The 22,897-nt window shown below is 52.6% G+C and overlaps 1 protein-coding gene and 1 non-coding gene across 6 annotated transcripts in view; both read right to left on the reverse strand.

The window, feature by feature from the left end:
- Positions 1-10,525: 10,525 nt before the first annotated feature.
- The window catches only part of ZFR2 (zinc finger RNA binding protein 2), a 44,355-nt gene continuing 31,983 nt past the window's right edge, over positions 10,526-22,897 (reverse strand). For 3 of the 5 annotated variants that reach the window (XM_074337591.2, XM_019744209.3, XM_019744213.3), the window contains 8 exons: positions 22,261-22,451; positions 18,627-18,795; positions 16,834-17,017; positions 15,158-15,255; positions 14,688-14,783; positions 13,297-13,408; positions 12,459-12,556; positions 10,526-11,752 (listed from right to left, as the gene is read on the reverse strand). In XM_074337591.2, the coding sequence (XP_074193692.1) occupies positions 11,522-11,752; positions 12,459-12,556; positions 13,297-13,408; positions 14,688-14,783; positions 15,158-15,255; positions 16,834-17,017; positions 18,627-18,795; positions 22,261-22,451 (1,179 nt within the window). In that variant the 3' untranslated portion in view covers positions 10,526-11,521. Of the gene's footprint in view, positions 12,093-12,458; positions 12,557-13,296; positions 13,409-14,687; positions 14,784-15,157; positions 15,256-16,833; positions 17,018-18,626; positions 18,796-22,260; positions 22,452-22,897 lie in introns of all 5 variants that reach the window. The other 2 variants (XM_019744210.3, XM_019744212.3) reach the window with 2 other exon arrangements.
- Positions 18,177-18,299, reverse strand: LOC141572982 (U6atac minor spliceosomal RNA). The gene has a single exon (XR_012498570.1). It is a non-coding gene; the product is annotated as a U6atac minor spliceosomal RNA (small nuclear RNA).

Here is a 22,897-nt window from a genome sequence, read left to right on the forward strand (position 1 = left end):
GAAGAGGGTCAGAAGGGGCTGGCTTTCTCCCTCTGGGAATAGGTACTTAGGGTCTGAGTAACACCTACATCCTCCCCAGGACTCCTAGGGGTCCATGTCCCACACTCTGGAAGGCCCTACCTCTGAGTGATCAGAGGAAGCAAAGGTGTTGAGACTGAGGACTGACAGACTTAAGGAGAAGGTGTTAAGTGCCCGAATCTCCAAGGGTTGGCCTGGGGAACAGAGAGCCCTCCCCACATGGGTGTGGGCATTGGGCATTGAGCTGTGCATGATCTGAGTCCATGGTTTATTTGGGTCAGAGCTACAGAAGGGGTGAGCTCCCCATTCCTAGAGGCATCCAATAATTGGCCACTTTGTTGGTGTGTTTTTTTTGTTGTTGTTGTTTTGTTGTTGTTTTTTTTTTGTTTGTTTTCTAAGGGGAACAGGACTTTATTGGGGAACAGTGTGTACTTCCAGGACTTTTTTTCCAAGTCAAGTTGTTGTCCTTTCAATCTTAGTTGTGGAGGGTTTTGTTCAGCTTCAAGTTGTTGTCCTTTCAGTCTTAGTTGTGGAGGGCGCAGCTCAGCTCCAGGTCCAGTTGCTGTTGCTAGTTGCAGGGGGCACAGCCCACCATCCCTTGTGGGAGTCGAACCGGCAACCTTGTGGTTGAGAGGATGCGCTCCAACCAACTGAGCCATCCGGGAGCTCAGCGGCAGCTCAGCTCAAGGTGCCGTGTTCAATCTTAGTTGCAGGGGGCACTGCCCACCATCCCTTGCGGAACTCGAGGAATTGAACTGGGAACCTTGTGGTTGAGAGCCCACTGGCCCATGTGGGAATCGAACTGGCAGCCTTCGGAGTTAGGAGCATGGAGCTCTAACCGCCTGAGCCACCGGGCTGACCCTAATTGGCCACTTTGAATCACAAAGACTCAATGGGTCGTCCAGTCCCCAGCGGTGGCAGCACACATTTTCCTGCCTCCCGCTAGGAGCTGAAGGACTTGCCTCTCCCTTCTACCTGCCTGAAGCCAGTTGGTAGCCACACCATCCGGTCGGATACCAGAATTCCCCAGTCCTGGGCTCTTCACCCTCCACATTTCAGTCCTGTCAACTTGGTTCTGGAAATTCTTTGACCCACCCACCCCCAACCCCTGGACACCCGTCTGGCGCAGGCTGGTGACACAGCAGCCCCCTTTCTGGTCTCCCAACTGCCTCCAGTTTTTCTCCTTGTTACCATTCACCTTCCACTGCATCACCAAGGGATGAAAATGTGACTGTGGCCCTCTCCTGCTCTAAATCCTGCTATAGCTCCCACTGCCTGCAGGACAGAGCCTAAAACACTCAGTCTGGCACTCAGGGCTCTTCATGTCTGGCCTCCAACTACCTCCCTGGCTTAATTTGCTTCTGCTCCCACCAAGCACCCAATAGTTTGGCAACTCTGAACTGCAGGAGTTAGTTAGCATGCTTTCGCATGGGCTGTCCCCTCTGCCGGAATGCGCTTCTCCCATCCAGATGGCATCTCCAGCTCATCTTTCATGCCCAGCTCAACCGACATCATTTTTATGAAGCCTTCTTCAGACACCCTTACCCTTCTCAGAGCAAGTCTAACTTCTATGCCCTGAAAGGACCCCTCGCTAGAGACACTAGCCATCTCATTTCACTGATGGGCATGGATCTTGCCTTGGGAACTGAGACCATTAGCCTGCCTGAGAAAAAGCCAGCCCAGAGGAAGCAGAGCCAGGAAACAGAGAGACTGAATACCACAGGAAGAATTCAAATAGTTGGATTAGCCATGCCTGGAGGTCACGCTATGCCTAGCATTGGAAGCAGGTCTTTGCTTTTTGGTTGCTTTCAGGAGGTTACTGCCACTTGTAACCAAAAGAATTCCTAATACTGAAAATGGGACCAGAGTGGGGTGCTGAAATGAAATCACTATGATGTGGAATTGGTGAGTCAGATTAAGTTGCCCTAAACCCAGCTAAGAAGAGGGATCTCTTCCCTTTCATGCCCTGGATCAGGTGGTGCTGGCTTCTGTCACTTGCAACAGAGAAACCCTGATGAACCCACCTTGTCCCCTGCCTGAATGCCTTTCGTTTTTGTTCATCCGAATCTCACTGTTCTTCACATCTCACCGTTCTCCTATTTTGACTGTTGCGATTTACATAACCTTCTGTTCTTCAAACTCCTGGAGATTTTGGGGGCCCATCCTCTCATTTTAGAATTGGAGCAGCTGAGACCCAGAGAGGCAAGGCTACTTGCCCATGGTCACACTGGGGCTAGAAGTCAGGCCTGCAGACACACCCAATGGAGTTGTAGACTTTTCAAAGGCAGGATATATTTCTTATTCTTTACGAATATGGACAAAAATCATTATAGGCGATAAACAAAATAAGTCATGTGACAGGCACTTTATATAATGCATCAGTTAAAATTAGGATTGGCTGTGGGGGATGGAAGACCCCAAGTGTTAGAGGCTTGAATTACTAGGTAGAAATTAATGCTCTTCGAGGGAGGAAATCCTGTGTATGTCAGGGGCCCAGGCTCCTGCTATCTTGTTGCTCTGCCTTTGTCCACACTCAAACTTCCTTCTCTTGATCTAAGATGACTGCTTGAACTCGAGCCCTCTCACCTATTGCATTCCAGTCAATAGGAAGCAGGAAGTTGGCAGAAACGGGTACATTTCTTCATTTAAGGACTCTTCCAGTGAAACCTCAGGAGCAGAGGAAGCTGGGAAATGTAGTCTTTACCCCAGTTCATCCTCCATGTCCATCAAAACTGGCACCATTTTTATGAAACCTTCTCAGACATCCATAACCTCCTCAGAGCAAGACCCCACTCCTATGCCCTGAAAGGATCCAAAAGGGCCAAGAGGGGGAGGCAGGAGCACTGGCATCCTCTTTCTCAAAGCTCCCAGGCTTGCTCCCACCTCATGGCCTTTGCATTAGCTGTGCCTTCTGCCTGGGACACTTCCCTAGACATAACCAACATTATAGCAACCCTACAGAATATTTCAACCTTCTGACACATTACATTCTCATTCTCTCTCCTGTAGCTCTGTGGAGCTACCATGGTCTAACTGACCATATATTTTACTTGTTTATCTTGTTTACTGGCTGTGTCCTTTCTAGAACATCAACTCCCCAGGACAGGGACTTTGGACAGTGTCGTTCACAGCTGTGGTCAGTTCCTGGCACACAGTAGGTATTCAGAAAGTATTTTTGTAAGCCAGTGAATTTTGGGGAGGGGAGAGGGAATGAGTAGTGCCTGTCCCCTGTGAAGCAAATACTCTCATTGTACCCATTTCACAGATGGAAAAGCTGAGGCTCAGAAAGTGCTGAAGCCTACCCTATGACACAGGAAGTGGTGGGCTGGGCTTTGAACCCAGGCCCATCCAGCTCCAGGGCCCACATGCTGGTGCACGGCATAGTGGTGGGCACATGATAGACCACCAGAGAATGTGCCCATAATTGAAATTTCTGGATCTGGAGGGCAGGCAAGGCAGGGCAGCTGCAGCCAGATGTGGGGATGGCTGCGCTGGCACCATGGCCCCAGCGGATCCAGTGGCCAGATCAGACTGCCCCAATTAGCACACCTTTAAATTTAGCTTTCTCTTCCCTGCCAGGGGACTCAGGGATTCAGCGGAGGAACACTCTGCTCTTTCGAGGAAAAATGCTGCATCGCTCATCTTGCAACCAGAGCTGTGGTCAGCTGCATCATTCTTGACTTGGGGAACAAGGGCTCCTCCAAGCGACCTGCTTTGGGGTGCCAGGGGTGATCTGCCGTTAATGGGGGAGGCTGTCTGCTCTCCCCCCACATCCCTCGCCTGGTCTTTCTTGTACTGCAGGTAGAGCCAGGCATATCATTTCCCTGCCACGCTTGCAGGTTCACTGTGTGTAAACTGGGCCTGTGTCCCTTCCTAGCTTACAACCTTCCCATGGCGCTGGTTGTGCTGGGGTTGAAACCCAAGCTCCTCACTGTGGCCCACCACTGGCTTGTCCACTGTGGCTGCTGTCACCTCTCTACTCTCAGCTCTCTCCACTTCCCCTAGCGTGGCTCTCTCATGTTCCTCAAATGCTCCAGGCATGATCCAGCCTCAGGGCCTTTGCATGTGCTCTTTTCTCCTCTTATTACGTCCTTCCCTCAGCTCCTCTCAAAGATGACTCCTTCTCAGCATTTCTGGCTCCTTCAAGAGTCCCTTCCTGAACACCCATAGTGACCACCCACCATCCAAGCCCAAAACACTGCCTGTTACCCTGTCTTACTTGTCCTTGTCCATAGCCCTCCTGCCCCGCCTCGCTTGACAGAATGTATGCTCTGTTAGTGAGGGCAGGGACTGCTCTGGCTTGGGCAATCACTTGTCTCTGGAGCCTAGTGCACAGTAGGCCCTCACAGAACACATGAATAGAATCATATAAAGAGTGAAGACAGAAGGAGAGCGGGGGATCCACAAGGCAAAGCGTGTCTGTCAGAAGACTTGCCCCCAAGCCTCTGCTCCAGGGGTCCTCCCCATCCCGTCCCCAGACCCTCATCCTCTAACTCAAGAGTTGGTCAACTTTCTCTGAAAAGGACCAGATGATCTCTGTCTAGATTACTCAACTCTGCTTTTGTAGTGCGAAAGCCACCATAGATGACATGAACGTGAACGGACATGGCTGCGTTCCAATAAAACTTTATTTATGGACACTGAAATCTGGACTTCATATACTTTTCACATGTCATGCCATAGTAAGACTTTTGATTTTTTCAGCCACTTAAAAATGTGAAGAGACATTTTTAGCTCGTGGGATGCATAAAAACAGACGGTGGGTAAGTGGGCTGTAGATTTCTGACCTCTGATCGCTTTCAGTTTTTAATTTCTTAAAATAGGCACATTTTAAAATCTATTTGACCTGTAGGTGCACTTTTCAATCTAAATGGGTTGATATTCATGATATGTAGCAAGCTCTCAAGTGCTCTCCTAACTATAAAAAGCTCCCCGACTCAGCAATGAGCCCCTCAAAGTTATATGTTTTCTTCTTATCAAAATTAATAGTAGCGGTGTTTTGTAGTGTTTTGCTGTGTGCTGAAGACTGTGCTAAGCTTAAGAAACGGCTGTAAACAAAGCAATGTACGTCCCACTCCCCAACGGTTGCCACTGCTCTTTCTATTGGCTTTTTCTCTGGTATTGGCTTTCATATTTCAAAATCATGTTTTCCACATCTCTTGATCACTGCCCATTGATTTCCTGCTCCTGAAGAGAGAGACTCAGCTCTCTTAGGCATACTGCTTTCCCAATAGTTTCATCACCATTTTTGGTTAAATGAATATTTGGTGCTTATGTTGCTGTATGTTAAGCATTGTTCAGTGGAGCGACGTACACCAAGGAACACTTTTATTTGCTCGGCCTGGTTTCATGATTCTCCCAGAGTTAGTGATCACCTTGGTGTGTGTCTGTGACTCTCTCCCCCAGCCTCTTCCAAGGAACTAACTTGTCGCCTCAGGGCGTGGCCACTGCCCCGCCGCGGTCCCGGCCCCTCCCTTCTTCAGTACTGGGGAGTCGTGGGCGCAGCCTCTGTTTCTTGGGTCCAGGTCTCCATTTCTTGGTTTGTGCACTTGTTTTGGGAATGTGCGCTCCCTGGGCATTGTCAGATAAAGCATTTCCTTCCAATCTCCTGTGAGATTGGTGGTTTGGCTGACGACAGCGTTCTGGGTGGTGGATAATTTCCTTCACTTCACAGCTTCCAGGTTCTGGTCTTGGGGAGTTGAAAAATCTGAACTGCCCTGCTTCCTCATGCTCTTGTCACATGTTTATGTGTTGTTGTTGTTTTCTCTCTCTCTCTGGAAACTTGTAGAATCTTCTCCTTATTCTCCACATGCTGCATGTCCACAGTGTGTGTTGGGTAGTGATCTATTTTCACGTGTTAGGCTGGACAGTCAATGGGCTCTGTCATGTCTTCCATTCCTGGTGAACTTTCTTGAAGGATATCACTGGTGATTTCTTCCACTTTGGTTTCTTTCTTCCCTCTTTGTGAAACTCTCCTTTGTCCTATATTGGAATTGATCTTATTTTCTTGCTTACATTTTTTTCTTTCTGTCTTCTCATTCTACTTTTTCTTCCAGCCCTTCTGTCAACATTTTGAATCTCAGGTTTTTAATTTCTAAGGCTATTTGAATGTTCCTTTTCAAAAGGCGACTTAAATTTTGTTCCCTGGCTTCTGTGTCTTCTATAAGCTCTCTGAGGATAATATACATAAGGGCTTTTCTAGAACTTTTTTCTGTTCTCTTTATCTCTTTCCTCCAAGTTATTTTCTCTCTCTCTCTTTGGGTTTTAGTCTCTTCATTGGCTAACATTTATAAGGGGAATGCTAGAGCAGACAGGGAGCGCCTAACCATGGTGGGGGGTGATGATGGGGGTGCCAGCCACTGTAGGGGAGCCCCAAACATCAGCGGCATCTACAAGGCTTTTCTCATAGCCAGGCAGCCTATGTTCTAGAAAGTGAGACGGGGAAGGCATCTGGGGTCACTGTTCCCTGTGTGATTTTCATTTTGATCACTGGTTTTCACCTTCTCACCTGCCTCCACTGTGCCCATTTCCCTGAGGCTGAACCTTTCTGTGTAGTGTTAAAAAATGCATTTTATTGCTGAGTTTTCCCCACAACTCTTCAAGGTTGGTGCTACTTGTTCTAATCCAATTTTACAGAGGCTCAGGGAGGTGACGTGAGCTGTCCTGACACCCCACAGCTAATATATGAAAGGGCCGAGCTGGGACTAGGGCCCAGAGTCGCCCTCACTGCATCACGTGACAACACCTGGTTCATCACTGGTTTCTCCCAAGGAAGGTGGTGAGTGTTTGCTGAGTGAATATTCAATAAATCTCAACATTCTCAGTGGTGGACATCAGGAAGACACGTGAGTGACAACCCATGGCAATTAATAGGTGTTCAATAAACAGGTGTAGAATGAGAAAATGAAAGAACAGCTGAGGAAATAAGATGTTGCAGAAGGAACCCTGTTAAGCTTATATCCATGTGCAGAAAAGTATTTTTTAAAATGAGATGGCACAGTCCTGACTTGGGGGTGGGGAATGGGGTTTCTTCGTTTACAACGAGAAGGAAACTGGCAAAGGTCTGAGGGAACATAACCTTTCACACGCAAGTTCAAATGCCTTACGATGTCATGCCCTTCAACCGAGAAATTCCATTCTTGGGCATCTATGGGACGAACAGAATCGCAACTGTTCAGGAACAATTCACTGTATTATAATTTGAAAACAATGTAAATGTCCAAGAGGGGAATGGTTAAGCAAACCAGGGTATGATTTTCGGTGGCATATTACGCAGCTATTAAAACTTACATCTCTTTATAATAGCCCAAATAAGTCTGGCTTATGTCACGGAACGTAATGTTCTCCAGGTTCATCCATGTTGTAGCAGGTGTCAGAGTGTCCTATTTGAAGGCTGAATAATATCCATTGTCTGGATGGACCACATTTTATTTATCCGTTCATCCATCCATGGACATGTGTTGTTTTCAGCTCTAAACTATTGTGAAGAGTGTTGCTTCCCTGTTTTCCCGAAAATAAGACCTACTCGGACCATCAGCTCGAATGCGTCTTTTGGAGCAAAAATTAATATAAGACCCGTCCAAAAGACGCATTCGAGCTGATGGTCCGAGTAGGTCTTATTTTCGGAGAAACAGGGTATGAACATGAGTGAACAAGTATCTATTTCCCAGCACATTTTATTTCTCTGAACTTGGGCAGACAAACAGGGTGCGACTCCCCCCAACCTGCACCCCACTGCCTTTTGCACCTTAAGGAGAAACGTGGGTCCTCTGGCTTGTCCGCTCAGCAGAGCCTTAATCTACTTACCGGAAACATCTCAGCCTCCAGAAGCCACAGTAACAGGGGACCAGGGAGAAGATGGAGCCAGCATTTCTCCAAAGAAGCTGGCCAATACTTGGAGATGCTCCCTCTACCCCTGGGTGTGACTTATTTCGGACAAGGGTTGCAGGGCATTTTCGTGGCTATATTTCTGTGTTATCAGTGGCTTTGCAGATGGAAGTGACGGATCTGCCCTTCCATTTTTGTCTTCCTTGGACTGCCTTACAGGTTCCGCTCCAGCCCTACTGACAGGCCCCACGTCATCTCTCCCACTCACCGCCGTCTCCTAGCAACCAGGCTCACAGGCCAGCATCCTGAAGCCTTAGGTCCCCAGCAGTAGCTGCCTCAGGGTGCTACTTCCCCTCACAGAAGTCAGGCTTCTCTAGTGCCTGGTCCTGTATCTTCCCATCAGCCTGCTCTGGGGTCCCCTGCCCAGTGGGAAGAAGGATGGAGAGGAAAGATCAGAATCAACTGCTCTTCTTCAGGCTTTGAGCGAGCTTGATCACCCAGACGGTTCATCCATCTGGACCGAGTGCATCGCTGACTGCTTCATTTTGCTGTCGCATTGCCTGAACTTGGTTTCTTGGAGTTGCCAGGGGAGCTGATTTAACTCTCTGTCAACAGGATTAGTTTTAAACCGCCTTGTGGCAAAGATAGTATCTGTCTTCCCCGGGGAACTGGGGATGGGGCCAGTGATTGTGAGTGATGTGGTTTCCAAGAGCTATGCCTGGCAGGACGTGAGGGTGGAAGTTGGTGTGCAAATACTGTGAGCGGTTCACAGCAGCAGGACACGGGGCTTTCCACACAGGTGCAGCTGTGACTGTCACACCTGCCTCATCCTGATCTTGAAGGCAGATCCATTCTCCCTTTCCTTCATCATGCTGCCACTGCCCTCGTAAAGCCTCTCGCCCCAGCTGTTACAATAATCTCCTGGGACAAGACAGAAACAAATGGTATCTTCCTAACTGCTAGGAGGCAAATTCCTCTTATGGAGACTCGTGTTGGGTATCAGAGTGTGGCTTCAAGCCTTTAACAGTTGTATTTAGCTACTACTATATGTACGTGGTCTGTTCTAGACCTTGGGATATCATGGTGAGTAAGGTAAACATATTTCCTATCCACGGAGAATTCACATCCTGGGGTGAAGGCAGGTAACAGGTGATCTGGCTAAGTGATGTGTGGTATAGAGAAAATTAATAGGGTTATGTGGCAAGTTGGGGTGATCAAGGAGGCCTCTCTGAGGAAGTGACATCTGAGCTGAGACCTGAAGGAGGGGCAGAGTCACTGGCCATACAGGTCAGGGGAAGAGCTTACTATACAGCAGAACAGCATGTGCAAAGGCCCTGGGGCAGCAACAAGATTGGTTGGTTTGACACAAGCAGGATCCAAAGTGGAATTATTGAGGGAGAGGGTGGCAGATGGGTTCTTGTGGGGCTTCACTGGGATTTGGGGTTTTATCTTGAGTGCAATCATGAGTTTTATCCAGAGCTCTTGCTGATAGAGTTGAAAAAGCAGAGTGCCAGTGTGGATAGAGAGCAGTAGGAGCGGGACTGACAGGATTTCTTGATGGGTTGGCCGCGATCACAGAGGAATCCAGGAGGACCCCCCCCCCCCCCAAAGGGGGTTGTCAGCCTGGGCAGCTGCGTGAATGGCAGAGTCGCCAGCCAAGATGCAGAGGGCGGGACAGTGTGTGTGGGGTGAAGCCCCCCGTGTGAGGTGGGGATTCTGGACCCAGCCCCTGTGCCCTGTCTGTGGCTGGGACCGGGACCAGCGGAGGGGCTGGCTCTGCTTCCCAGGTATTGACGGGGTGCCTGTAAGAGGCAGGGGGCCCCACTTCCTCAGGATGGGGCCTGAGGCAGAGGAGGCAAAAGCAAGTAGTAGCCTGCCCTCCCAGGGAGGCAGGGGAGGCAGGAGTAGCCAGACAACCGGCTGGCCGGCCACCTTCCTGTTTCTGGTAGGTAATGCGCCTGCTAGAACCAGGCTAGGCCCTGCCTACCCAAGGGACCAACACTCCCTTGTCCCGGCTCTGAGAACAGGGTCCTGGCTGTCTCCCAGCTTGTGCTCTGTGTACAGTGATAGGTGCCACTTCTGTGGGGGCCATCACCACCTTGCAACACTGTCTTGGGATGCCATGGGGGCTTGAAGCTGTCAGAAGCTAAGCTGCTGACCAGGTCTCTGCATCTGAGCTCCCCCTACACCCCATGAGGTTTGTCATGAGGATTTGGGGAAATTGCAGGGAACTCTTATTGGGGGGCCAGCAAGTGGAGAGTCACCCCCTCAACTTAGCTTGGCCAGATCCCTCCTCCAGGAAGCCTCCCAGGTTCCCCACTTCCTGTTGATGGCCCCACTGTGTGTCTCCTGCACCAGGCCAGGGTGGGCCCCTTGGTGGCCTGGGACATGTGTGAAATGAGCACTTCTTGAGCTGGGTCCTGTGAGTGGGTGGGATCTGCAGGGCCAGCTTTTTGGCACCCCCAGAGGACCCTGGTGTGGGGCCAGCCTGAGGGTGACCACACCTGAGAAGCAGCCCCTGGACAGCAGCAGCCCCTCCAATGTCTTCCCCATCCCTACCTGTCCTCCCCATCCACACTCGTGGCCTCAGTCTTGGGGAGAAATGCTAGCAAGTGTCCCCCTGAGAGGAGAGCGGGAGAGCCCACCGCGAAGAAGGGCTGGTGTGGTCCACACAAAAAGATAAGCATAGGTCGTTTATTCCCCCCACCAGACTTCCAGGTAGCTCTACAAAGAACTAGATATGAAGCCACGCAGAGGCTGTCCCTTAAACATAGACATGAAATCAAAGGAACCAAGTGACTGTAACTGCATTGGCACAAAGATGGACTTTCTCCTTCAAGGCCATTGGGCAGCCGGCCAAAAAATCTGGTTGCCGAAAAGGAAGGTTTGAACAATCAGGGCAGGGGCTGGTCAGGGAGTGCCCCTATGCCCGTCAGAACCAGGAGGAGCCCGGCCCTGAGTCCTGCAGCAGGGGGGGAGCCCTGGACCCAGGGAGGCCAGACCTCTGCAGGGGGGATGGGAGAAAGACACTGGGCAAACTCAGCCCTAAATGGGACGTTACAGAGCAGCCCCTCTGTAAGCAGAAGGCACTCAGTGGTTGGGGGGGTTGGGGGGCTCTGGGTCAGGGTGGACTGTAGGCTCATAGATGTTTGTGGGGGACCAGAGGAGCATGCTCACCACCCCTGGCCCTGTCGCCCTCCCCAAGGGAGGCTGGCGAGGGGGGGGCGGGGGGGGAGCCCAGCTCAGGCCCTGCAGAGCTCTGGCTGAGGCGCCATCTCTAGGCTGTGTTTGGAGCAGGCTGAGCCCAGCTGCGCCCTTGGGCTTGGGCGACCCTCCAGCTCTCCCTGGCCTGCCTCCCAGACAAGGGTCCCCAGACGGGCCTGCCCCAGTGATTTCAAGTCCACACACAGCTGGGGTTTCTACAGGAAGCAATGTAGAGCCCACACCCTTAGTATCCACGGGTTGAGTTTAAAGCTAACAGAAGTGCCAGGGTTCCAAGCTGTTGTGCCACACTTTCCACCCAGCACTGGGGGCACGTCAGGGTGCAGGGTGCTGCCCCCCCCCCCACCGGCGGTTCTCATCCCTGGATCATGCAATTTCATTGGTGATGTAAGCACAAGTGTTTTTACGGACACACACAGGACGTTACTGGAAAGGAGAACACGACTGTCCGGTGTCAGGGATGAAGTGGCCACGGGATGTCAGGTCCTGGTGGGGAGGTAAGGCCACTCACACTGTCCCTCTCCAACCCACGAGCCTGCTTCCTCGGGCCCTTGCCGTCCTGGGCCTGGCCCGCCTCCCTGGACCTCTTCCGGAAGCGTGGCCCGGGCCTGCTGTTGGGCGGTGGCAGAGGGTCCACGCCCAGGATCTTGTGGATTTGCCGGAACGCCAACAAGCGCAGGGCGTGCTGGAGGCAGACAGCCCGTCAGCACCCCTCACCTGGCCCCCTGGCCTGGGGCAGACACAGGGGCTCACCAGCTCCCTGTCCTCGGCAGCACCCTTCTAGTAACTGCCACGCTCACCCACCCACAGGCATGAAGAACTATCCTGGGAGTCGCTCAGGCCGGCTGATGGCATGACTTTGCCAGGGCGCCCCTTGGAACAGCAGTGCTTCCCGCCTCACTACAGGCACCCCGAGTCCTGCATCTCCCACTTCGGCTCTGATCATGAGCAATTTGATTCTTTCCATTAAAGGCAGTTCCTAAATGTCAGGCCCAGTGTGATTTTTGTATCACGGGGAGACTTTCCTACAAACATACAAAGGGAAGCAAACCACACACAGGGAGTGTGCTTGGTGCTTGAGGCTGGGGGGGCCCCAAACTGGGTGTTCACAGAGCACGAGGCGGGTGGTGGGGGGAACCCAGGACGGTCTCAACCAGCAAGGTCTGCGCCTCCTCACGGTGGTGGTGGCTTCAGCTCTGAGCCAGGCTGGCTCTTTCCCCAGAAGCAGTCCTGCCACCCACAGGCCACCCATCTCTGCAGGGGGAGGGAAGGGGAACCCCACTCCACCTCCTGGGATGCTGCATAGCTGCAAACAGAGGCTGGACTGGGGTGCCACCCACAGCCGAGTTGAGCTGGCCCAGGCAGGGAGCTGCAGGGACCGGCTGTCCTACCTGGGCGCTGGCTGTGATGTCTTCCCGCTCCTGGAGGGTCATGGAACCAATCACATCCCTCTGGTCTTTCTCGCAGGGATCCTGGAGCCCGGGCCCATCTTTGTGAGGGGAGGTGGGGGTGGCAAAGAAGGAGAGAGCACCCTCGTGAAAGACTGCCACCGCGGGGGCCTGAGACGGTTGAGCACGGGGTCTGCAACTGCACCCCTCGGCGTCCATGGGCCACATGGGCCAGCACAGGGTCTCCTCTGGGGGCGTCTCTCCTGGGGCAGCCCTCCCTGCCCCCACACACACACTCAGCAGAGCTCCTTCCAGCTGCTGTGTGTGTGCACACGTGTGTGCATGAGAACATGATTACGTTACAGGCTCACACCACGGGCCCGGTGCATGCATTTCCTCTTCTTTCACTTAATGTATCATCCCGTGTCACTAAAATAACTGGAAAACCCCATTTTTGTATCTGACATGTCACGAATGCACGGGATGCTTCTTTTCCCGCCTGCTACTGTAAGCCACACCGTGGGGAGCATGGGACACAACCCGTTCTCTGAGTGTCTGGTTATTTCTTTGGGGAATATTCCCACCAAGGCCACCCCCAGGGGGGCGACAGGCAGAGCTCCCTCGCCTGCTCCATCTACGAGGCCCTTCGCCCGTGTTTGCAGGTGAGCGCATTCTGCACTTGCTCTCTGGGGGATGCATGCGCGTGTCTGGGTCCCTCCTCCTGTCTGGGATGAACGTTGTTTTCCAGTGTTAGTAGGAGGCTCCTTCTGTCCCCAGCTATGACCTGCAGTCTCGGCCACGTGCCCCAGTGTTCTAGGCCTCCCAGGTGACAGGAACTGACCTTCCAGGAGCGTCCCTGAGGCCACACACTCCAGGACCCTTCGTACGGCGGCCCCAGGGCTCAAGGGCCACTCCGCAGTGCTCAGAGCCTTCTCCACCAGCAGCTCCATGGCCTGGGCAGGGCAGCGACAGAAAAGGAGACACTGGCCTTTGAGGAGAGTGCCTGGGCCAGCTCACCTCCCCCTGGAGGAGCTCTGTGGGGCTTGGCTGGGGGATCTCCAGGGGACCCCAGGATAGGAGGCCCCTCCTAGCTCTTTCCCGCACTCCCACCCACCCTTCAATTTCTACGGAGGAGGGTGGTCACAGAGGCTTTGCCACTCCTGGCATGGCCATGGGCAGGTTTCTTCACTTTCTAATCCTCAGTTTCCCCATCAGCAAAATGCCATCAGTTGTAACATTGCAAACTAGCATTGCAAGTGTTAAAAGAAACTCGTTCTCAGTGGCCTGCAGTACATTTAGCCAGGGCCCGTGCTCCCTCCTCCAAGGAGCCACCCAGGGGAGGCAGGAAAGGGCAACAGCAGCAGGCGAGGTCCTCGCAGCCACCAGAACCGCTGGGTTCAGAGATGGCCCTCGTCAGTAAGGCCAGTGGTGGCCCAGGCCGGCGTGGGCAGGGCCTGTTTGTTGGGCGTGGGAGGAGATGAACTGGCCGCAGAAGGCTGCACATAGAACGCAAATGTCCCTCAGAGCTCAGGGGCCTTGGGCCCCTTCCCAAGAATAATATGAAAGACTTCAAAACCCATAGGTCATCCCACCCATCACTGGGGGTCGGTGAGAGAGGGACACTCAGAGACTGACCCATGGAGGGACAAGACACAATTCCACAGAAAAATGGGGTGGGGGACCCCAGAGAGAATGGGAGCTGGGGTCTCACAACTTGGCAGTTTGGGGATTTGGGGGTCATGCAGGCCCTTGCACTCTCTCTTCTCTGCTCTACCCCCACCATGGGCTCTGGTGCCTACTGGCCAGAGGTGTCAGAGCTGCAGGGGGATCCTCTCTGGAGGAGGTGGGAGTGCACCAGGCACCCCCAGAGGCCAGCATGGAGCCAGGATGGGCACCCAGGTCCCAGCCCTCGCCAGGCCCTCTGTGCTGATGCTGCACGTTCCCTGGTGCCCTTGCATTGGCATGCTACCTGGCGCTGCCTGTGAGGTCATGGGTTAAGAGAATACAGCCAAGTGAGGCTGTGCTCCAGAGCAGTCCTCTTCCTGGTGCCAAGGGACCCATGAGAAACCGCTGCTGTGATCTACCTCTCCCGGGTACTCAGGCTGACACCGACTTCTTCTGGGAAAAGCTGGGAGGGGCAACGTCTATCTAGGAGGAAGCAAGGCCTTTTGGGGCTGCGGAGGCCCTCGGTTGGCTTCCTAGAGCAGGGCCAGTCGCCTGGTGCTGCCTTACCCAGTCTGGCAGGGCCCCCCAGGTGGGCACACGCTGGCAGAGGTCCCGAAAAACCCTGATGACAATCACACAGTTCTGCAGGCCGCTGGCTCGTGCCTTTGGGGGAAGAAACACACTGTGAGCTCCGGAAGCCACATGCACGTGTCCGTAAGGGGGCGTGTGTGAAGCTGAGGGGACAATGGCTGACCCTGGGGGTGGCGAGCAGGTCCAAGGGTCCTGTCCTGGCATCGTGGCCGTGGAGGCCAGGGAGGGCCTCCAGGAGCATGGCTGGCTGGCCTGGAGGGTGGTGGCTCGGAGCAGAGCCCACTCCCAAATGGGTGCAGGACAACAGAACCAGCCCTGCTCTGGTCTGAACCATCAGGTTCGTGCTGGGCAAGGAGACATGGGCCGAGCTGCTAGCCAAGGAGATGGCTGAAGGCGCAGCTGGCAGGACAGACAGATTCTTCCCCCTCCCACCCCTGCCCCCTGACCTGGAACCACTTTGCATGGCGGAGGGCAGCCAGTGACTGGAGACACTTTTCTGGGCTCAAGATATCCTCTGGGTCGGGTGGAGGAGCTTCCATTCCTTCTAGAAGAAAAGAACTCATGGGCAAGGCGCCCCTTCCCACTCCACCCCCTCCCTGGGCCACATGGGGGCCCTGCCCCTCAATTATCTGGGTCTCATGTTATTTATCTTCTGGGCCTCGTTTTATTTGTCTGGAAGATCTGTACTCCCCCCGGATTGTCTTTTCTCCAGGACACTGCAGGGAGCAGAGAAATAATTTCGGTGAAATGCTATCTCCTCTGAGGTTCGTGCCCACAAGCGAAGAGTTTAATGCTCATTACTGAGCCATTTCAGGGCTGACTTCCTCAGTTAGCAAATCACAGGACAGATGGAAAACCATGAATACAGCCAGATTTCCAGAAACTTCCAAATGCATAATTAAAAGGGAGAAAGTGGGTCAGTTTGAACACATCCCACCATCTACGACAAAGGTTCCCGTGTCTGAGAAAAATTCAGGTCCATTTTTTCCTTTCTTATTATTACTGCTTCAAGAATATTATCTCATTCTAGGAGACCCTAGTTTATTTAGGTCACACAATGGAGTACAGGTTGCACGACTGCCCATAAATATCCCCAGGAGTCTTGTGCCTGTCGCCTGCCTGTCACAGGGCTGAGATGGAAGTGGCAGGGGTGTGTCTGCAAGGAGGGTTAGAAGCTACCCCCCCAGCAACAGGCAGACTGGTGTGGGTCCCTGCATGGGGAGAAGACTGACAGGCTGACAGGTTCCTGCTGCTCACAGAACGTCTGCCACAGAGGGGTTCCCGCTTCTCTTAATCCTTCCGGCCAGCCTCCATCGAGTGGCCACGGAGCTTTATACTTTCTAACATTCGCAATCTTCCCCTTGTACGTGTGTCTGAGCAAACCCTAGCAGGGCCTTCAGCTAGAATTCAATAGTGCTGCTCCCCCCACCCCTGTATTTATTTTTAGATGACTCTCCATTTATGACAACTGGTAATGGCTTTCCCCTCACTGTCAAAGGATCTCCTCTTTAAATATTTGAGTGTCGAAAATGAATTGATTTAAAGAAAAAAAACGTTAGCAGTTGGTGGCCCTCAGCTATGACAAAACAACAATCGCAAAGGGGGTTCAAGAATGACTGGATTGGAAAACGGTCCTGGGGCTGTTCCAGAAGGTTCCACAGCTGGATGAGCCAGGAGGTGCATCCCTGTGGGCCGGCCTCTGCCATGCAGTGGTGACTCTTGCTGCCCTCTGGCCTCGCCCGGCAACCCCCCACTCTCTCTCAGGCAATGCCCATCTACTTCAAGCTCCCCAGAGCCCCTGGGTCCCACATGCGTGGTGTGGGAGCAGGAGGACGCTGTGGCCTCTGCTATGGACAGATGGACAATCTGAGCTCCCAGCATCGCTGGTCTCCCCCGGGCTGGGTGCCGGTACCTGCACCAGCCTGGACGTCAGGGAGGAGTGTGCCCAGCCCCAGGCCGCTGCTGAGCCTCTGACAGCTGGTCACCAGCTCATTTCCTCCGCTGTCCCAAGGCCCAGTTCTTATCTGACCAGTGGCCTCCAGCACTGACAGAAGTGGCAGAAGGCTACACCCTCATCACCTCACCCCCGCCCAGAGCAGAGTCACACGCTGCCCTAGGCCACCTGGATGTGTGGGGCAGGGGGCTGGACAGAAGGCTCCCATCGAAGCTTTGTCTGTGGAGGGGTTCTCCCGCATCAGGGGCGAGGTGACACACACAGTGAGACGCATCCTGGGCTCCTCACAGGACGAGATGACGATGTCAGCTTCGGGGTCAGAGGAGACCTGGTACTTGTCCTCTGTCACCATCTACAAGGTGCAAACACAACACAAGGCTGCATCACTCCAGCTGAGAGGCAGGTGCAAACAGCAAGGATGTGGCCAGGTGGCAAGCCCCATACGGGGCCCCTGGAGCCTCCACAGGGCTGAGACACAGCCCTGCCCTCCAGGAGTGCACACATGTAGAAATGCATATAGACAACGGACACTGCATATAAGACCCTGCATATAAGGTGCCTTCATATGTAAAAAACTCCCTTAACTCAATAACAAGAAGAGCAATCCAAAACAAAAACAAAACAAAAACAAAAAACCTGACGAGTGATATAACAGATAGTTGGCAGAAAACAGAAGTTTCCCTTCTTACACAATGACACAGATTATCGCCATAGTAAGAGAGAACAAATTGAAACTATAATGAGGTGCCATCATCACCTGTGAGAAGGCAAAACTCCAAAAGTTGGAGGAGCAGCTGGGCTGGCAGATCTGTGCAGCTATAAATTGCTGGTGGAGGCTGACCTGGAAACACTTTCCAGGAGCACCAGGCTCATGCCTTTGACCCAGTGACTCTGCCCTAGGATGCCCTGCCATATGTGTGGAGCGGCGTGTGTACAAGGCTTTTTATTTTGTGCAGGCTCTCTGGTAATACAGAACACTGAAAACAACTGAAAGGTCCTCTGCCAGGACACACCTTCCACTGTCCTGTTGGACGTGGCCCCTGCCTCCCCAGGTGCACTCTACCTGGCATGAGGCTTTAATTTCCTCACAGGAAACAAAGCGAAGTTAGCCGGCTATTGTTTGTTTATCTGCTCCTGAGAGAGGGCTGGGGTCTGCGGGTCCCCACGCTCACGAAGCGCATCACAGGAGCCACGCCGAATCTCATAGGAACAGCACCAGACACATCAGGAAGACGCTGCCCTGGAACTGATTTTTTTTAACCTAAGATGATCAGTGTAAATCATGATGGGATCTCACTCTTCCCCCAGTTATCACTGCGGGTGAGCAATGTCCTATGGAACAACACAGGAAGTGCTCCAGCGGAGAAAATCCAGCCAGCCTCCCACAGGCCTCAAAACGGCTTCCATCTTGCCTCTGCCTTCCTGGTCCTGAGGCTGTGAAATCTCAGTCAACCTCACAGCCGTTTTCATCACCATGTAGCCTTTTATTTGAAGAGAAGGTAAAGGATTTTTAAAAGCGATGGTTAGATACCGTGAAGTAGGTGGTAATGCCTTAACCATATGCATGCTGTCAGGCCAAGGGTCTCCTCCACCCTTGTCAAGGGGAGGGCTAACTTCCCTCCTTTATGCAACACATTATACAACACACAATGTATCCTTTTAAATTGCTGCTTAAGGCTCTGTAGGAAGGATGTAACATAAGTTGCCATCCTCATGGGGGGACATTTACATGGTTTCCGAGTTTTACCAGGGACTCACTTTATAAAGGAACCCTCAAGTTGCCACCAATCTCTCTCCTTGCAACTGTTTATAAAAACAAACTGGTTTATATGTAATAACCACAACCTCTTGTTTCTTAAAATCCTGTGGAAGCAAAGTCACCCCCCCACCCCCCGCCACTGGGAGCCTGAGGGGCTCCTGAGAGAGGGCTGGCAGTGCCCTGCCAGGTGACCCACCCTTACCTGGAGCTGCTGGGGCAGCTGCTCGGCGACCCTGCGCAGCAGGGCACGGGTGGGCTTCTGGGAGCAGAGCAGGATCAGCTGCACGGTCCTGTCTCCCCGCAGGAGGAGGCCTTTCGCCAGGAGCCCAACCCGCATCACGCCCTTCAGGATCCGAGCAGAGGGGCTGATGCTGCAACGAAGACGAACCCGCAAAAGCACGTTCGTGGAGAAGAGGGGTCGGGGAGAAAGGGAGCATGTGGTCCCACCCCGGTCCCTTACGAGCTCCTGGGATGCCAACAGCTTGCTGAGCCCTCTGTGCCTCAGCTTTCTTATCTATGAAATGGGCACTTTCCGAGACCCACTTTTCAGAGTGCACTTGACGAAAAGGAGACATGAAAAGACGTATCTGAGAAAAGCGTTGGGAATGCGACTGGTAAATGATACGTGCTCACTAAGGGCTGGCAGTTGTCACTATCCCCTGATAAATTACATTCTGAAAAAGGCCAACGATGGCATCCCCAGTGGCCCCTGGTCCTCAGCCAGCTGGCGCCACCTTGGTCAGCCCCTGGGATTAGGCACCTTCTGAGCCGTTACTAGGATCACTTCACCCCCACCTGGACCCTCTGCGAGCAGGTCCATCCAGGTGCTCAGGCCAGCGTCCTAAGGGAGTCCCTGCTCCAGCCTCACCTACCTGCAGCCCAGAGCCACCTTTCTGCAGTGTGTACCTGATCACTGCGTCTGCCCGACACCTACCCTCCCAGCGCTGGCCCTCGGCTGGCAGAAGAGCGACACCCAAGCTTCTTCCCTGGCCTGGCCCAGGCCCCCAGCCTGACCCCGGGCCTCCTTGCCGCCACCCTCTGCCCCCACTCTCCCCCGACTCCCTCTAGGCCTTATGCTCTAACCCAAGCCCCTTCCTATATCCCCCAGCCCCACAGGGCTTGCTCCTTTGCTCTGGTCCCCAGGACTGGTGCCTGCGGCGCCCTCACTTGCCAGATCTTTAAACAAATGTCGCCTGTTCCACTCCAGAAGCTGCCATCTCCTGCGACTTTCTAATCACCACTTTTACTTTGTGACACTTCTAGGGACAGAAGTTTTCTTTCTTAAGAAAACAAACAAACACATTTACGTATTCTTATCCATTTGGGGACCACAGAGCTCTGGGCCCAACAAGTCCTGATGGGACGTGGCGCAGGAGGCTGCCAGCAAAATCCAGACCAGGGACATCTGGATTAGGGGACAAGGCCCAGACTCTGCCACTGAAACTCCTAAGGGAAGAGAAAGCAGAAAGCAGGGGAGTGGGGACCTGCAGATACAGAGACTTAGAGGTTTGTCAACCAATTTGAACCCCAATTCACACAAGCTGTAAAACGAGAAAAAACACACACCCTAAAACACCAACAAAACACATTGTGATTGTCCATGGGACAGCTGGAAATTTCAGCACTGACTGGATGTTAAAGAATGATTGTTCATTTGAAAGAATGGTAATGGCGTCGTGGTTTTGTTAAATAGAGTCCTTACTCTTTAGAGATAGGTACTAAATACTGAAGGAACATATGACGCTATGCGTGAGATAGGCTCTCCTTTTAACCTGTACCAGAGGGGCAGGGAGGAGGGGCTGGGGAGCCCGTGAAATCGTGTGAGCTGGTCATGGCTCAGTAATAGTCACATGGTGTTTGTCACATTTTACTGTCCCTCAGCTTCTGTGTATGTTAGAGAATTTCAGTAATGAAAGTTGAAAGAATCCAACACTAACTTGCTCTTTGCAACAGATAAATAAATAATGGAACATCCACAGGATGGTTTATTATGTTCCCATTAGAAAACACATTTCTGCGCTTTTGAAAAATATGTAAGGACGTGTAATGTGATGTAAATGTTACAGGGAAGCTTTTAAAATGCAATCAGTTTTGTTTTCAAAGCACACAGCAGTTGCTGGTTGAGGGAGGGGAAGCACGGAGGTGTAAAGACTGCTTTTTTGTGTTGACAGAAGGTTCTGGGTCCTGACTGGTGGGTGACGGGTATTTATGCAGGTGAAGCGATGCCCTGAATTGTACAGGATGGCATCTGAGAAGCAGAGCGCGTGCTGACACAGGGAGATCCAAGGAAGGCCTGCAGCTCTCTGCCGAGCCCATGTTGACTTCCGGCCTTGCCTCGTGCTAAGCCTCCACACTGCGGGAGGCTGTGGGAAGCGTCCCAGGATCTCTCTGTACTATTTCGTTACAAGTCCATAATTATTTCAAAATAAAAAGTTTAAAGAACAAAAAGAAGACCAAAACAAGTGTATAGGGGGGGAAAAATTGCAAGTAACTTCAAAGCATTACGTGAGGGGTGATTTTTTGTTTTTGTTCAGCAAATAAGAGTGGAGATTTAGACGAGGAGACACCCTTTCTGTCTGCAGTAGCAGCCACCTCTGGGCAGCTTCCACGTTCCCTGCCTTCTCACCTCACATGCTCTGCATGTCTGCTGTGTCACGTCTCATGGCCAGACCATCGTTTCCTGACTGTGAGCAAGCTCCGAGCCCCAGGCAAACCTCAGAGCTGGGATGGCTGCATCCTTCAAAGACTTCCCCCATCAGGCTTTGCTGTCTTGTGTTTTGGTTTCACTAAGTCATGGAGTGGAGGGGGGAATGAAAGAAATGTCTTCTTTGCACCCTTGTTTTCCCTACCAGATGGGTGAAGAAGGTTCACTCTCCCAAGTAGATGCACCCTATCGGGGAAGTTCTCATGTTTAAACTGAGGGATGAGTTCATTTTATCTGATACTTTGTAACTCACAAGTGGCACATGTTCTTTTCTAGGAAACAAACACCAGGATGAAAAGAAACCTACGTGGCATTGGCCAAAGGACAAATACTGCATGTACAGGAAGTGAAATGGTGGTGCCTGGGGCTGGGATGGGGGTGGGGAATTTAACCAGGCAGATTTCTGTTTAGGATGATGAAAAAGTTCTGAAAATAGATAGTGGTGGGTGATGATGGTTGCACAACTTTGAGAATGTACTTAATGCCGTTGCAGTGTACCGTAATAATGGCTACAATGGTAAATTTCATGCTATGAGTTTTTACAATAAAAAAACATTAAAATAGAAAAAGGAGATGAAGACACCAAGAGAGAAAGGACCTGGAAACACTAACTGCCTCTCGGATTGTTTAAATCGTGTAGCAACTCATTACAAGGCACAGGGATTTTTCTGTCTCCTGAAAATCACAGGGCCTGGAACGATGACTCAGGTGGGCGTGAAGTGGCTGCTGCCGCTCCGTGGGGTGGAGCGATCAGGGCAGAATCACACTTATCTCCATTTCGCAGATGAGCAAAGAGAGGTAGTTCATGTTTTGTGAACTATGTTTCTAGATGCCCCTTTGGTTGGAAAAGTAAATTCTGTTGTTAAAACAACAGCTCTCATCTATTGGGACTAAAACTCCATTTGAACCTTGGGGCTCTGGCCCTGAGACTCACCTAGTGAATTTTCCACCCACAGGCTGGAAAGCCCCCGCCACTGCAGAGACCCAACGCCAATCAGAGGAGGACGAGCCTCTGCCCCCACCCCAGCCACTTCCTGTGAGAACCTCCACAATCACCCCAGAGAGCAGACCCCCCACCTCCTCCAAGTCGCCTGGGCCTGAGCCTGGGGAAACCCATGGTGATCGCCCTTACCTGCACTCACCACCCTCTTGCTCTGGGCTTCCAGAGTTCTCCTCTGCCAGCGTGTCGGACACCAGCTTGAGGGCGCGTTCCGAGTGGGACACGGCCTTCTGGACAGCCAGGAGCTCCTCCTCTGTGGGGTAGATGGCACCATGCTTGCACATGACGTGCCGGTCATCACTGGACTCGGGCCGCCGTGAGAGCTGTGGAGAAAGGTGTGCACGTCACCGGTGGACTGAGAGGTCCCAGGTGGGCAGGGGACACGATGCATGTCAGCCCGGCAGAAGTATAGCACATGCAGCTGGAAGTTCTGGGGAGCGGAGGGGGAAGCCATGCTGAGGAATGATGGGGACTCATCGGGTGGTGACCCAGTGAGGACCCCAGAGCCTCCCAATGGCTGCGGGAAGTTCCGGGCTGAGGGGGGCCAGTGGGCTCCCCTGTGATGTTCTTCCATTTCCCAGACAGAGTCTTTTCAGCCAACTCAGTGGGCCTGCACCCTCAGCAAGGTGCAAATCTAAGGTTCCCATCCAACCACGGCCTGCTCAGACAGACAGACTCCTAAGGACCCCTGAGGGATGTGACAACTGAGGCCTTGGGAAGCTAAAAGGACCACTGTGGCGGGGGATGGGACCGGGGTGTGGAGCCCCGT

The sequence above is a fragment of the Rhinolophus sinicus genome, chromosome 15 (assembly GCF_057876585.1).
Source record: "Rhinolophus sinicus isolate RSI-liver-muscle chromosome 15, RSI-T2T, whole genome shotgun sequence".
Lineage (NCBI taxonomy): Eukaryota > Metazoa > Chordata > Mammalia > Chiroptera > Rhinolophidae > Rhinolophus > Rhinolophus sinicus.